At 39.7% G+C, this 16,555-nt stretch overlaps 1 protein-coding gene across 5 annotated transcripts in view; it reads right to left on the minus strand.

The window, feature by feature from the left end:
• Nucleotides 1-442: 442 nt before the first annotated feature.
• Nucleotides 443-16,555, minus strand: part of LOC131217121 (ubiquitin carboxyl-terminal hydrolase 18-like) — a 40,163-nt gene continuing 24,050 nt past the window's right edge. For all 5 annotated transcript variants that reach the window (XM_058211888.1, XM_058211887.1, XM_058211885.1 and 2 more), the window contains 4 exons: nucleotides 3,982-4,066; nucleotides 3,399-3,611; nucleotides 3,253-3,314; nucleotides 443-2,324 (listed from right to left, as the gene is read on the minus strand). In XM_058211888.1, coding sequence (XP_058067871.1) covers nucleotides 707-2,324; nucleotides 3,253-3,314; nucleotides 3,399-3,611; nucleotides 3,982-4,066 — 1,978 coding nt within the window. In that variant the 3' untranslated portion in view covers nucleotides 443-706. The remainder of the gene's footprint in view (nucleotides 2,325-3,252; nucleotides 3,315-3,398; nucleotides 3,612-3,981; nucleotides 4,067-16,555) is intronic.

The following is a 16,555-nucleotide window of genomic DNA, read 5'->3' on the forward strand; positions in this document are numbered from 1 at the left end:
GTGTGACAACCAAGCGCAGAAATCAGGCCGATCCATATCATCATGTCGGCCGCCCTATACACACATAACAGCAGTATAAGTTGGACAAACATGGCCCACTTGATGATTGGACCAGCCTGATTTTCACACCAAGAAATCTTCCAGTGGGGCCCACTTTTGCACGACTCACATATTGGCACATGTGAAAGCTACAACCGAATTCAATTGGGCTTAAGCTAAAATACAATTTCCTGCTGCTGTCCCCGACTTAAAAGACTGCGGCACCATTCAATGATTTCAGCACAGAGAATCACATTGCTGAAAGCAGTGCATTAAAATGCAATCTTCAGTCATGACTCCACATGAAACTAGGACCATATGACCCATGGCCCACCTGATGATTGAACCAGCCTTATTTTTTAACACTATTCAGACATCCACTGAAAAATGAAAACAATAACAATTTGACTCTGGTACATGTAACTCTTTTATTATACTGCAAAAATAATAACAGGTAAGAGAGGGAATCCAAAATAGTAGTAGTTACACAAACGCAACGCACCAGGCTATCATGGCGTGGGAACTTCTGGGATTGCTACAAATACTGAAACCCACAAGACCCAAATCCGCGACGTGGAACCATGCGAACATACGCCATTGAATTTTTCTTTTTTCTTTTTTTTATGCAAAGAATGACACCTTTAATTATTAACAGTTGAAATTCAGATCAGTCATGCTCCTGTCTCGGCCTCTTGCAATTCAAATGCATGTCTTTGTGGTTTTCCCGACTAGCCCCAGGTCCAATATCACGGCTACAGATCTTACTCCCATCAGTTGCATAAACAGAGTCGGCAAATCCATTGCAGACAGTCTTCAAGGGTGGATCTCTGCCTACTCCATCCAGTTCTTTTTGGGCTACTTCAGCACCCAATAGCTTGTTCTGAAGACCGGTATCCAAAATGACGCTGTCTCCATTTTCACAGATTATCACAGGTCTCTTATCTTTCCTGCAAATGCTACTTCCATTTTGATTCAAGATAGAAGTGTCCACGGCTCTGTTGCAGCTGGCTTCAATCTTGCCAGTGCAAAATTCGGATCTCTTGTCATTGTTCAGAACATGGATATGAACTTCACCGCTGTTTTGATCAGTTAAATCAGGCCTGGACGTTCCATTGCAATCAGTATTGTAGGTGGGACCAACCACAACCGTCTCACCATTCGATTCCCCGCTCTCATCCAAAGGCATCTTCCCAGATAGCTTGTCAATAGAGCCCGGAGATATCACAAACTTCTTGGAGTCCACAAGGCCTTTGCAGCTTCCACCCAATTTTTGCAGACTCGCATCATCATGGCCGTTAACCTCACTACCATTTTGACGAGCACAAGCAGGCTCAGCGAAGGCATTGTTGTAGTTGCCAGAAACCATCTGGGAGGAACCTGCCTCTGCAGTTTTGTTTTGGGCTTTCTCATTCTTGCTCACAGACTTCTTCCCAACAGGCTTGCCAAGGAATCCAGGACGAAATAGCGGCTTCGGCTTACAATTAGAAGTAGTTTTGTCTCCCAACAGCATTGAAGATTTGACTTCTGACGCATTCTCCGTTGCCCTGAAGGCCTTCCCCGACCGGGTAACTCCAGTTCCCAAAACTGAAGGATTGCCGGTTATCAGTGATGGCTCCAACCTTGGGTTAGAACGGCTAAGGGAGGTGGCCAGATTTGCATCTTCTGCAGATTCCACCAAATTGTTCAAATCAGCACTAGAAACACCAGATGTTTCAGGCATATTCATGGGAGATGAGCAGCCCCGTGAAGACTCTGGTGAGCCTAATTCAATACTCCAACCACTACTATCATTTTCTTCCTTGCGGTGGCAATCTTTTGCAGAACTAGCAGCAGGTTCTTGAGCTTCCACTGCATTAGATCCAATGGCAGACTGGCCGCTGTGCGAAATCAATTCAACAGGTTCCTCATGCTTAAGTTCAATGGACGGGAGTTGTGCTGCTTCATGAGAATTGCAACTGGGGGCTGCATCGTCAGGACCTGTCAAACTTGAAGTACTTGATTGAGAACAAACCGACCTCACATTCTCCTGGTCTTCTCTCACAGGATCAGAATCGACATTGATTGGATGAACCAAATCCCTGTCCGCTAGTTCTTCTCCTGGCTGCAGCCTAATGTCAGAAGAGGGGCACCCTGGCATGGTAACAGAGCTTCCAGACTGCACATTGTCAAACCGTCCAACCGAATCTCTTAAGCCTAGGCATGCTTCTCTTGCCGCTTCCACCGGTGGTTGTTCCTCTTTCGCAGCAGGTGCATGGGGCTTCACACAGGGCTGCCGTGCATTTATCCTGTCCAAAAAACAGAAAAGGAATTATTCGATTGATTTCGAAGACATTCATCGGTGTATTAATGAGGACCCATCCAATGAGTTCAAGAACAAATACACACAAAAAGTTAAACCACAAAAGTATCATAGATGAAGCCAAAATGACAGTCAAATGAAAATCCATGCAGATGCAAAGAAATGGAAGCAATGGAATGGGTGAAGAAAAATGGGAGGGGGAAGCTCCTGTCAAATAGATGAGATTATATAGGGTCCTGATGCATCAGTACGTGAGTAGTGTCCCAATGCACCAACCAGGACAAGCAAGGCCCAAGGTTAAGTGATCTAGAATGTTGCTGGACTATAGTTGCATGAAAAGATGAGTGATGCAGCAACATAAGCATCTATTTCAAAACATTGGCAAGGATAAACAGCTAGGAAGTGGGAACAAGAGCAGATTCAAAGAAGAAGCAGAACTTGGTTAGAGGGACCATGCAACAAAATAATGGACCCTACCAGGAAAACCTCCAAGGTTGGAAGATCCCAAACTTTTGATTAGACAGTTAGGGGGGGAGGGGGGGAACAAAGTCCAGCAAGAAGGCCAATGTTTGGAATGGTAGGATCTACCAACCTAGAAGGTGTTCACGAAATCCTCATCCATGGTGGGGTCCATCAGATCAACAGACTGGATCCTCAAAAAAGGACCCCACTTATATGGACTGGGATCTAGACGCTACTCAACACTCGATGAATCACATCCTATAACTCAAAATAGATAATGCTACTTGAAAAAGATAAAAACTTCCTAAGGGATGTGGAAGTACAAGATATTCATTATGGTAAAACAAAATATTATGAATTCTAAATTTTTACAAGGCCGATTCAAAACAACCACACTATCTATTATAAGTATTTTATGTTTTTTAATATGACAAGGATGCTGTCAACCTCACCTGCTATATAAGAGCATATAAGCTCCTTGAGCAAGTACCTCCTCCAGTTCAACTTTCATGACCTGAGAATGGAAATGAGTGAGCCAAGACACCAACCATTCAAGAAAAACCATTTGCCGCTACATTCCTGAAAAAGAATCATCTACCTTACAGTCGTCGATCCGGTACCAGTTTCCACAGAAATCCTGAGTATAACAAATGTAATGGCCGAAAAATGAAGCATTCAGCATGTCCACGTGGACAACAACAGCATAGAGCCTGTATAGATCAGTGCCATCTCCCGATTCACTCATGTACGGACCAAGGTCTAAAGTCTCAGGAAAGGTGACTCTTTTGTTCAGTTTTCCAAACCGCCCACTCTGTGCAAGCCACAAAAATAAGGGCCATCAGATATCTCACATGAAGAGAAGTCATAGAATGAGGAACCATATGGTTCCCTGCATAAGGATATCCTCAGGTCCTGAGTCTACACAAGTACGCCTGAAATGGCTAAGAAAAAAAATATACAACAACGGGCCATATTCAGTGGAGAAAAAATGCCAAAAAGGATGGATTGCTAAGATCAACAATATGGAAGAATATCGGGGCATCCCTATCCATGGTAGACCTTATCATATCAACGATCTATCACCAGAAAATGGACCCATTTGTAAGGACTCAGGAACCAAGGATACAAAACAGATCCTTAATTTCTGTAATATAAATGCATAAGATAGTCGCGATTACAACCTGAAATCTCTTAAGAGCGATGGTGAGGATGTTTGGAGCCTGATGAACAGTGAGACGTTTCCATGCCTTGACATAATCATTGCATCTGTGGAAAGTAACAGAGATTGGTATCGACTAATGGAGTTGTTAGCTGAAATAAACAAAGGCTTATTATCTACAACATGAACAAGTAGAGATCACAAAATTCTAAGATAACATGTTATGAATGACACACTAAAGTACCAGTTGGATCAAAGAACCATTGTGCTTAACATCTACTTCCAGAAACCATACCTGACTAGAGAAATGCTTCGCAGCTTTTGGAAGTAACACATACATACATGTAAACTAAGCTTCTTTTTGCTAGCCGTCTTAATATATGCCCTAGTTATAGTGTGACATTTTCCCTACAACCTGTGTTTTGTGATTCGAAGGCCAGCAAGAAAATTGGTCACAGACATAATTCCAAGGACTTGCATCTTTCATTGTGATGCTGATGTGTCCAAGGTTTTGAATAATGGTATCAGCGGGCATATCAGCTGGGCCCAAAAATGATACGATAGTAGGCGTATTGGATAATACAGGCCCATATCAACCAATTCTTTTTTTTGGCCTCATGATTTTTTATTTTTGAGAAACTAGGAGGGGGGGAGTAAAACATCAAAATCGATCCTTTTTTGTGTACTTAATATGTATTCTTTTCTTCCCTTCTTTCTTTCTTTTTATGTGTATCAGACATTCTTTGAGAAGAATGTTATCTGTCGGCTTGACCTGCTGAAAGTCAACCAATTGGGCTGTATTCTTACACAAACAAAGCATGATGATGGACTACGGCCCATTTCATTAAAAAACAGAAAAAAGAAGATAAAAAAGCAAGGGGGGTGGGGGGGAGTGATGGTTTACTCCTCCCGATTTCCCAAAATCATCCATTACACTTTCACTGGTTGAATCTCACTCAAATCTGGTGTTTTGATTCCCAAAATAGGCCTAGATCTAGGCTTAAATAAGTTTTTAAGCTTCCTCTAGGGTTAAAATGAACAAAAGGGGGGGGGGGGGGGGGGGGGGAGGAGTAAAATTAAAAGTAAAATAATAAAAATAAAGGCCCTTTGTAGCCTTATTGGGCACATTGGTCCCATATTGGTGCCAACTGTTTTTCCTTTTCAGTAAACCAATTCACCCCCCTATCGTATAACAGTGGGGCTGACAAGGTTGCAATAGAATTAATATGAGCGTACCATAACCATTTATTTAAACTATGGATTTGTCCCTGGCAATTGTAGAGTTGGTCCTGATAAAGATATGTTGTCATTGGCCTACTTTTCTTTTGGAAGCTGGATCGGTGGATCAGTGTTTTTTTTTTTTCCGTTATTGGTGTACTTTTTTTTTTTTGCTGCATACTCATTTGAAACATGTCACAGAGAGTCTTGCATACAACTATTTCATCCCTTTATAATACCTTTAAATTTTATTTTTGAAAGATGACACTTTTATATTGTTAGAGAAACGGACAAACAGCCAAAAAATTACAAGGCACCACATCCATTATAGGATAATTAACGTCTGATTGAAGTATTGGACAATGAAGCCCACTCAATTACATTCATCTTTGCCCTATTGAACCACCCTCTTGTGTTATGAAAAATTGGTTATTCCTTCCCCCCATATTGCCCATAAACCCACAAGCATTATGTATGCTTTTTCTTTTCTTTTCTTTCTTTTTTATGTGTATCAGACATTCTTTGAGAAGAATATTATCTATAGGCTTGGCCCTCTGAAAGTCAACCAATTAGGCCGTAGTCGAACACAAACGAAGCATGATTTGGTGGACCATGGCCCATTTCATTTAAACACAGCAAAAAGAAGATGAAAAACGAGGGGGGAAAAGTGATGGCATACTCCTTCCAATTTCCCAAAATCATCCATTTCACTTTCACTGGTTGAATCGCACTCAAATCTGGTGTTTTGATTACCAAAATATGCCTAGATCGAGACTTAAATAAGTTTTTAGGCTTCGTTTAGAGTTGAAATGAAGGAAAAGTGAAAAAAAAAAATAATAATAATAAGAAGATGAAGAGAAAAAATTTCCAAAAACAAACAAACAAAGAACAGCCTTTGTAGACACACTGGGCACATAGGGGTGCCAATATGGCCGGGTTTTTTTTTCCAGTAAACCAATTCACCCTCATATCGTATAACGGTGGGGCTGACAAGGTTGCAATAGAGCTAATATGGCCGTACCATAACCATTTATGTAAACTATGGATTTGTCCCTAGCATTTCTAGAGTTGGTCCCGATAAAGATATGTTGTTATCGGAGTACTTTTCTTTTGGAAGGTAGATCACTGAAACATCATATTTTTTTCTGTTATTGGTGCACTTTTTTTTGGTTAGTGTGTACTCATTTGAAACATGCCACGGAGAGTCTTGCGTTCAACTATTTCATCCTTTAAAATATCTTTAAATTTTATTTTATTTTATTAAAGATGACGATTTATATTATTAAAGAAATGGCCAAGCAGCCAAAAAATACAAGGCACCACATCCATTATAGGATAATTAACGTCCGATTGAAGTATTGGACACCAAAGCTCTCTCTCTCTCTCTCTCTCTCTCTCTCTCTCTCTCTCTCTCTCTCTCTCTCTCTCTCTCTCTCTCTCTCTCTCTCTCTCTCTCTCCCTCTCTCTCTCTCTCTCTCTCTCTCTCTCTCTCTCTCTCTCTCTCTCTCTCTCTCTCTCTCTCTCTCTCTCTCTCTATTTATACAAGTAGGTATCTCTCTCTTGATTGCGTCTGTTGAAGATTGGGTGGTTTATCTCCTTGATTTCTATTCATTGGGCTTTCTTTCTAATTCACACTCCTTGCTACAAGAAAGAACCTTCCTTACGATCTTTGGGCGGCATTTGGACTTCGGATAGCCCTTCTCTTTCTCGCAGGGAAATAACAATAGCTAGCAGTGTCTACTCATCTGAAGGTCCTAGTAAGCAAGCAACGGCTAAAAAGCCAATTAGTAAAACGCACTAGAGCGCTTTAGTTGGCCAAAGCATGTCAGGTTGCTTCCTTTGTGGGTATCTCTCTCCTTCCACATGCAAGAGAAAGTTTCCTTTTTTTCTTTACACTTTCCTCTTTTCTAATACTTTTTATTTCTAACTTTCCAAATTTTGAAACAAAATCTCTCAATTTAAGAAATTACATCGATATGATATGTGTTTTAAAAATTTAAAAAAAAAAAAGTATTATTTTTTAAGTTTACTTTCACATATAACCTAAGTAACCATCTTTCGTGAATTTTAGCTTATAGACTCAACCTTTTATTGATTCGACCCTTTAAGATGATTTAGTAACCTTCAACCTTGTAAATTGTAATCCATCGGTTCATATGATATTGTGGACCATCCCATCATGGCAAACCAACCCTTAGATCATTGTATCCGTCCATATACTTGACCATCCTATAAAGTAAACCGATCACTTTATTCCTTTACTTCGTAGGAACCTTTTCCTACCATTGAAATCATGGTGCCGTAAAGGCCGTTACGTAAAGGTAACGGTGGCAACCGTTACACATTACGGGGTCATAACGGCCGCAACAACCGTTATGGAAAAAAATGACTTGTATTTGCCGTTAAGGGCACGTTACATTCCCTATAAATGCCATAATAGCCCCGTAATGGTCTATCACGGAACATATACAGGTTTTTCATACTTTTTAATCAACAGTCCAGATGGCTAGACGGTGGATTGTTTCAATATATATATATATATATATATATATATATATATATATATATATATATATATATATATATATATATAAGAGACCGTAACGGCCATTATGCCCCGTATCGTAAAGGTAATGGTGGTGGCCGTTACAGCCACCATTACCATTATGGAACGCCTTGATTGAAATCCCGATCCAATAACTCTGTCATGAAATACTCCTCACTTTAGTAACCTAAGTGCATTATAAGGCACGTACACACTTTGAACCACATAACTTCCATGTACACGAAATCTTTTGAAATTCCATCCGACCACATACTCAATAACCCTAATACTCGATAACCCTAGGATCTAGCCTTTCGACCGCTCACTTGACCATCGAACCACCCGATCTTTACATCTCCTCAACCGCCAATTGATTCATGAATCTAAAACATTATCTAGTTAAACCACCTCATCGGCCACCTAATCATCCATTCACTTCACATTTACAAATTCTCCCTACCACCCACTTTATAAATTTATGACATAAAATGACCCCTCCAAATACAATTTTAACGATGCATTACATAGATTACATTTTTTACACAATTTGTATTGAAGTAGTTTCTTAAATTGAGAGATTTTCGTTTTAAATTTTGGATTACTTGGGGGTTAAGAAAGTTAGAAATAAATAGTAGTAGAAAAGATGAAAGTGTAAAAAAGAAAGGAAACTCTCTCACATGTGTAGAAAGATAGTGATGCCCACTTCTATAAATAGTGACTGGACGTCCAACTCTTATTGTGCTTAGAGAAGAGAAAAATGTTGGAGAATGAGAGAAAATGAGAGACAGAGAAGAAGAGCTTGAGCCGAGAATTCTTCTCCATATTTCTTCTTTGATTCACCTAGATCAGAGGTGAGTGATCCTCACATGAATTTTCAAATTATTTTATTTGTTTTTCTCCCAATTTTCAAGAACTACCCGATTACATTGTTTTTATAAATTCTCACCCAAACCTTAGAAATCTAATTTTTCTTCTTTGTTTCTGGAATAAATAGATATTTAGATGATGGAAATTATGATTACATTAATTTTCCAATTTTTAGATTAATCTGATAAGTAGTTTTGTGAAACTATGAGAATTCGTGCACCCAAACACATTAATTTTGGAGATTTCTTTCCTAAACTCAAGAAATCTCTTTTTCCTTTTTGTTGTTGGAGCAATATGAGATTTTAATGGTAGAATTGGGTTTTTCACTTGAAGTTTTATTTTATTGAATTATTTTCTCACCCGATTTCTTAAACTATGTGATTTCAAGAACCGTATGCACTGTATTGATAGAAATTGTGAATAGACTTTGAATTTTAGAATTTTTTTTTTTTTTTTAAGATGACCAATTTTATTAAAAAGAAGCACACACACACACACAAAAAAAAAACAAAAAACAAAAAACAAAAAACAAAAAAAAAACAAAAACAAAAAAAAAACAAAAAAAAACAAACAAACAAGAAACAAAGGGGAGCAAGGCAAGGATGCTGAGAGAACGACCCAGCTAAAATCCTAAGAAATCTAAATTACAACCCTTGAGTATGGGGGCAGCTACAGCCCATTCACAGACTAGCAATCTGATTCAAAGAGAAATACTATCTGCCTACTTGTGGGTGTTATCGAAGCAACTTGCATTCCACTCCCAAACTACCCACCAAAGGGCAAGCAGGATCATTCTCCAAAGGGTCTTCTTAAACTTGGGAAGACGAACACCATGCCAAGCAAGCAAGCATCGATCCACTGAATTTAGCATGGTCCACCAGATTTGGAAACAGCCCAAAATATTCAACCAGATCAAAGTCAAGAATACACAATGCACAAATAGGTGGTTCACTGACTCTCCATCTTGCATACACATGCAGTAAAAGTTTGAGATAATCATGGGCCTTTTCCTCAAGTTATCAATAGTTACTAACGACTCCTTTCCTACCCACCAACCATCCGAAAGCTAATTTTCAGGGGAACGGAATAGGACCAAACAAATCTAGTGATTCCCACCTTGGCAGGATTAGAAGATCTGCCCTGAATGGAAAATAAAAGATTTCACAGAGAAACGACCCGAGCACTCCGCTTTCCATACCCATTTGTCTGCTTCAAAAACAAAAACAACTTGCTACAAAAATTGAGTCCAGCACCAAGCTAAATATGGAGGGAAACTCATTTTTTAAAATGAGAGAGCCCGCCCACTCGTCCTCCCAAAATCTGTTTTTTTCCCCTGTCATTGCCCAAAGAATACCCTATTCCTTGCAAGAGGTCTTCCCTAATTGACCAAACACCTCTCCACAAAGTTGAAGCCCTATAAAGTGACGATTCTCTTGTTCCCCATCCCCCACCGATAGACCGTATCAAGTCTACGTATTCACAAGTAAGAACCTCTTTCCAAAGGGCCCCGTCCTCCTCTGCAAACCCTCCAATGCCACTTCCGAATTAGCGCTATATTCATGGACTTGAGGTCCTTGATTCTAGCCCCTCCCTCATCATACATCTTGCAAACCTCATCCCATCTAAGGAGATGAAATTTCTTCTTTTCCTCCGCTCCTTGCCACAAGAAGTCCTGCCCAAGCTTCTCCAATCTAGAAATCACCAACACCGGGCATTTGAAGACCAACATGAAATAAACAAGGAGATTGGATAAGGACGTTTTAATCAAAGTGATACGACCTCCGAGCGAGAGATATATGCTTCTCCATCTTGCTAGCATTCTCTCAACTATTTCCACCACTTTGTCCCACAAATGCTTTGCCGGTTTACCCACACAATGCAAAAGAAGCCGAAAGAGCAACCACTGCACAACCAAAAATCTCAGCCAACCACTCCACTTCCATCGAATCCATCCAAACCTCATACATCTTGCTTTTAGAAAGGTTAACTTTGAGACCCGATACAACATCGAAGCATTTGACAACAAGTTATTCTGTATTGGTAACAGTGGCTGTAACGATCACTACCATTACCGATACGAGTATCGGTTGTAACAGCCGATACGAGGGCATAACGATCATTACAACCCTCATAACTGTTGTTTTTGTTTTTTTTTGCCCGAAAAATTCTAGAAAAATATTTAGAAAAATCAGAATAATGTAAATATTTCAAATATGTATTCATTTTTTTGTTTTGAACATGTGTATGATAGCGTAACGGTCCACTTTTTTTTGTGAGAGTGTTGTATTTGGTTGTCTTGGGGGTGGAGGGATTAATACCACTTTTTCGATTTTCTTTTTAAAAATGGCCCTTAGAGCTTCTATTCGCCCAAATCTACTGCGGAATAATGTAGAGAAAATTTTAGAATGAGAAAAGTGAAAAAATAAGGAGAAAATGGATTTAAATAGAAACAAATGAAGTGGTCGTTTTTCGATCATAATGGGGGTAACAGTCATTATGACTCGTAACGGCCTATACAGTCCTAAAAAACCAACTACCCCGTTTTGCCCCCGTATTGCGTAACGATCACAACCATTACCTATACATATCGGCCTTTACGATCGTATCGTAACGGATACAGAACACCATGTTTGACAATGGTGCACAAGTTTTCCACCATTCCAAGCGAGGCGTTGTTGAGACTCAAATATTGCATAATTTTCCCCATTTATATCTTGGTTTTATGAACATAAATCATCTTAATATTCTATTTTACTCATGTATGTGTTGCAAGGTGAATTTAAGAGCTTGGATTGAAAAGGGGTGTTAAAAAGCATGGATTTGATGTTCAAGAATTACCAAGGCAAGGGATGGATCTTAGGAGACCAAGATTGAAGAATTCGCATACCAAAGATCCAAGAAAACCAAGTGAGGAATGAAAAGAATCAAAGATTTGAAGTGAAGAATCCTGAAATCGTCCTGAAAAAGTGTATTCTGAAGCTGTGAAGTTTATTTTGGAAAACTGCGCAGCAGGAAGTCTATTTTAAACGAACTATGCAGCGAGAAGTCTATTTTGGAAAAATATGTATATTTGAGGCGGTTTCTAGGGTTTTTCAACTTTATACGAAAATTGGAGTTCCCTACTTATAAATAGGGCTTCCTAGGGCATTCCTAAACATTATTAAAGGCATCCCAAAGCAAAATTTAGGATTTTTAAAGAGTTTTTAGTTTTATTAAAGCTTTGTAAGTTGTTTTTTTTTAGATCTTTTCTATTTGCAATTTTTTCTTTATTTCTTGTTGCTTTTTATTTCTGCAATTTAATTATGTTATTCTAAGTTCTTTCTAGCCCAAGCTAGAAGGGAAGCACATGGGTTTAATATTTCTTTAAGATTATGATGATTGATTGTTTTAATGATAAGAAGAATGGTATATGCATGTTAACTATTAGTTAGGTTTCGTTTTTTATCCTCGTGTGAGATCCATATGTTTCCATCATATGAGATCCACATTGATGGATAGGCTTACCCTAGATCAATCAGATTTCCTAGATAGGAGATGTTCTCAACCTGTTATATTTCTTTGATATTCATTATCCTATAGATATTGAATACTTAAAATCACTGGCGCTTGAGAATATATGTCAATGGTGCAAATCCATTATTTTCTAATCTTTTATATGATTTATTAAAATATTTAAACTGTTTTATTTTCTAATTAGACTGACCATAGTGCTCAGATCCTAGTTATGTTATCCAAGTCATCATGATTTTGGAACATTAACCTATGTGTGGAACTTTGAAGCTTGGGTGTTATTTTATTCAGTTGAATTACATCCATTCAAAAATCTCAAAATTAAATCATCAGATTAATTTTTATTACTTAGTTTGTTTTGCATTTGATTTTTTTTCTTCTCACAATTCATCTCCCTGTGGGATTGACCTTATATTCACGGGATACTACTTACGAACCTCTGCACTTGGAGACAAGCAATCAGGCATCACAAAAAAGAAGAGTGACGTCCGCATTTTGAAGATGCGAAATGGGAGAAGTCATACCCTCAACCAAGAAGCCTTAAGTGAAACCTACCTCTTGGCCTTTCCGAAGCATACCACTCAACACCTCCACCACCATTAGGACAAAGAAAGGAGACAAGGGTCCCCTTGCCGAAGTCCGTGAGAGCTTCTGAAGAAATCTTTCAGGGAACCGTTAATGAGAATCGAAAAGCGAGCCGAGCTTACACATTCCCGAATCCATCGTCTCCATTTCAAACTGCATCCCAACCGAAGCATCATATAATCAAAGAATCTCCAATAAGTGTGGTCATAGGCTTTCCCAATATCTAACATGCACACTACCCCCTTCCCACCCAACTCATGCCTAGAGTGAAGACATTCATGGGCAATTAGAGCACAATCCAATATATGTCGACCCCGGAGAAAGGCACTTTGACACTTTGTATGCATTTGCTCGAGTACAAACACATAAGAGACACACCCGAACACTCTAAAGTGTGATACGATCGGCCTTCTATTCTAAGGAACCTAATAGGGCAAGCAAAAGCTAACACTTTGCCTGCGGTAGTCTATTGATGACATGAGACGTTGTCATCTTACACTTAGCCCAATATCGAGGATGTACATTCTTCACAAGCATCATGCTTCAACAAGTCTCACCAAGGATTCACTTAGACGACGTTTCCAATAATATTCCAAAGTCGCATGACTAACACTTTTACTAAAACTTTGTAAGGGCCTCCTATAAGGTTGATCATAGGCTTTTTCAATATCTAACTTGCACACTAACCCCTTCTCACCCCCCTTATGCCTAGAGTGAAGACATTCATGGGCAATTAGAGCACAATCCAAAATCTTCCAACCCAGGAGAAATGCATTTTAACACTTCATCTACAGCTGCTCAGCCTCAGTACAAACATGTAGCAGACACACCTGAACACTAAAGTGTGATACAGTCAGCCATCTCTTGTAGAGAACCTGATAGAGCGAGCAGAAGTCAACGCCTTGCCTGTGGTAGTCTATTGATGACATGACCCGCTGTCATCATACACTCGGCCCAATACTGAGGTTGTACATTCTTTGCATGCATCATGCTTCAACAAGTCTCACCAAGGATTCACTGAGATGACGTTTCCAATAATATTCCGAAGTCGCATGGCTAGCACTTTTGCTAAAATTTTGTAAGGGCCTCCTATAAAGCCAATAGTCCTTTAATGATTCTGCACCTGAGATTTTCGGGAAGATGGCAATAAATGAAGCACCCGTCTCTAATGATATAAGACCCCTCTCGAAGAATTTTGATATGAAGTTCATGACATCACCTTTGATCACTTCCCAAAAATTTTAAAAGAAGCCAATGGAACCAAGGGATTTCTTCCACAACCCATTGATGATTATGCTGTTGATTTTGTTAATCCTGGCACGAGCACCCGCAATGCTATGAAAATAATTTGTATTTATGTCCTTCATTAATCCAAGCATTCCTAGAGTGTTTTTTCCATTTTATTTCATCTTCTTTCACCCTGCCAGCATAATCTTGAATAAGGCTGACCCTCATTGCATATTTTTCTCGGGAGAGCTCCTTTACTTTTGATTTAATGTCCAAGGCTTGGAGCTTGAGAAGAATACCCTCCGTGCCTGCCTCCCTACTGCTTAGCTCCTCTTTCATCCAAGATTTGATTTTACCTTTTAAAAGATATAGCTTGCGATACAAAATAAATTGTGCAAAACCATCCACCATGAAAGATCGCCACCAATCCTTAATCTCCTACTAAAAACCTTCTATATCCAGCCAGCTGAGCTCAAATCCAAAAGGATTTGGTCCCCATTTCTCTTCGTCAACCTCCATCAACAACAGACAATGATCAAATATAGGCTTTGTAAGGGCTCTTTGTAGAACACAGGGAAAGGTTTCCGGCCACTTAGTTGACACTAGGAATCGGTCAATTATAGACATAGTTGGGCTAGACTGACCATCAAACCATGTGAACTTGCCTCCATCCAATGGCAAATCTACTAGCTCATGCGAGTTGATCCAATCGAAGAGAGTGTGCATGCAACTAACGACCCGAACTCCATTCGATTTCTTCAACTCAAAGCGTGTGATGATGGAGTCCCCTCCAATGCACCGACTTCCCAAAAACCTTACTCGATTTGCAAAAATTCCATCCCAGAACTCTGCCCTACAATCCTCCCTATTGGGGCCGCAGACTGAAGTAAATAACCATTCCGAGCCAGAAGCTAACTCCTTTAACAGAACTGAAACAGAGAAAGATCCATGCCACCAATGCTCTTTCGACCAAAGAGAGGAATCCCAAGCTACCATAATTCCTCCCAAGCTCCCTGAGGCATCCAGGGAAACCCAATCTGCAAAATTGGTCCTCCAAACAGATCTCGGTTGCTTATGATTGAATCCATTAACCTTTGTTTCCTAAAATGTTATAAGTTGTGCCTTATATCTCTTACAAACATTCTTAATTTGGCTTCTCAAACCCCTTATGTTACGTGAAAGAATCCTCATTTAGGAATGGATTTACCCCCTCCCCTTCCTCCTTCCTTTCGACGAGCCACCAGGAGCAAAATTCAAGTTCAAGTCTAAGCTCACCAACTCCCTACAATTGCTAGATGACCTGATCGAGGCTTTAGGGGCCCTAGGATTATCTATTGGCCTGTCGCGCTCTTCTATGACTTGGAATGAAGCACGTTGATCTTCCGGTCAATCTCCAAAAGACATACCTATCAGCCTTCTAAAGTGTCCCAATGCCTCCCTAATCCAGCGTTTCTCACTGACCACCTCCACCAGACCCGCCCAGCTAGGCTCCAATTTGTCTTCGAGGAGCAAAGGATTGTCCTGCACTTTAACGTTACCACTTGTAGAGGAGCAATGTCCAGCGCTTCTTTATTTCCATTGTCGGTGTTAGTAGGATAGACGACAAACCTACCATATATTGTTATAATTAAGGGCTATAATTAGGGGATATAGATGTTGCTGTTATGCTGTAATTAAGGACTATAATTAGGGGATATAGATGTTGTAATTAGGGGATATAGATGTTGTTGTTATGCTGTAATTAAGGGCTATGATTAGGGGATATAGATGCTGTAATTAGGGGATATAGATGCTGCTGTAATTAGGGGATATTATGCTGTAATTAGGGGATATAGATGCTGCTGTTATGCTGTAATTAAGGGCTGTAACTAGGGGATATAGATGCTGCTGTTATGCTGTAATTTAGGGCTATAATTAGGGAATATAGATGCTGCTGTTATGCTGTAATTAAGGGTTGTAATTAGGAGATATAGAGGTTGTTGTTATGTTGTAATTAAGGGATATATTGTAAGTAGGGAAAATGATTTCTATATAAGAAAAGGACCACTCGATTGAGGGTCATTGAGCAAATCTGACATGGTATCAGAGCCACTCTCTGCAACCTTGTCTTTGGTCCAATCTTCGTGGTTCTAGGCTCTGGTTTTCTGGTTTCTTGGGTGCGGGTTTTGGTTTGCAGTTTTTTTGGTACATTTCGAGAGATTCTATTTATGGCTAACAACTCCAACTCAGAAGTCTTTCAAACTCGGTTTACAGGGAAGAATTATGCTGCCTGGGAGTTTCAGTTTCAACTTTTTGTCATGGGAAAGGAGTTGTGGGGTCATGTTGATGGGAGTGATCCAGTGCCTACCGATCCTACGACGTTGGTTCAATGGAAGGTGAAAGATGCTCGCATGATAACTTGGATTCTTGGGTCTATTGATTCATTGATTATACTCAATTTAAGGCCGCGCAAGACGGCTAAATCGATGTAGGAGTACTTGAAAAAGGTCTATCATCACGATCATTCCGCCCGGCGATTTCAGTTGGAAACTGATCTTGCTTCCTATTCCCAAGGTACACTCTCTGTTCAGGAATATTTCTGTGGTTTTCAGAATCTTTGGGCTGAGTTTTCCGACATTGTGTATGCCGACATGTCGACCGAGTC

Source organism: Magnolia sinica, chromosome 10 (genome assembly GCF_029962835.1).
Source record: "Magnolia sinica isolate HGM2019 chromosome 10, MsV1, whole genome shotgun sequence".
In the NCBI taxonomy this organism is placed as follows: Eukaryota; Viridiplantae; Streptophyta; class Magnoliopsida; order Magnoliales; family Magnoliaceae; genus Magnolia; species Magnolia sinica.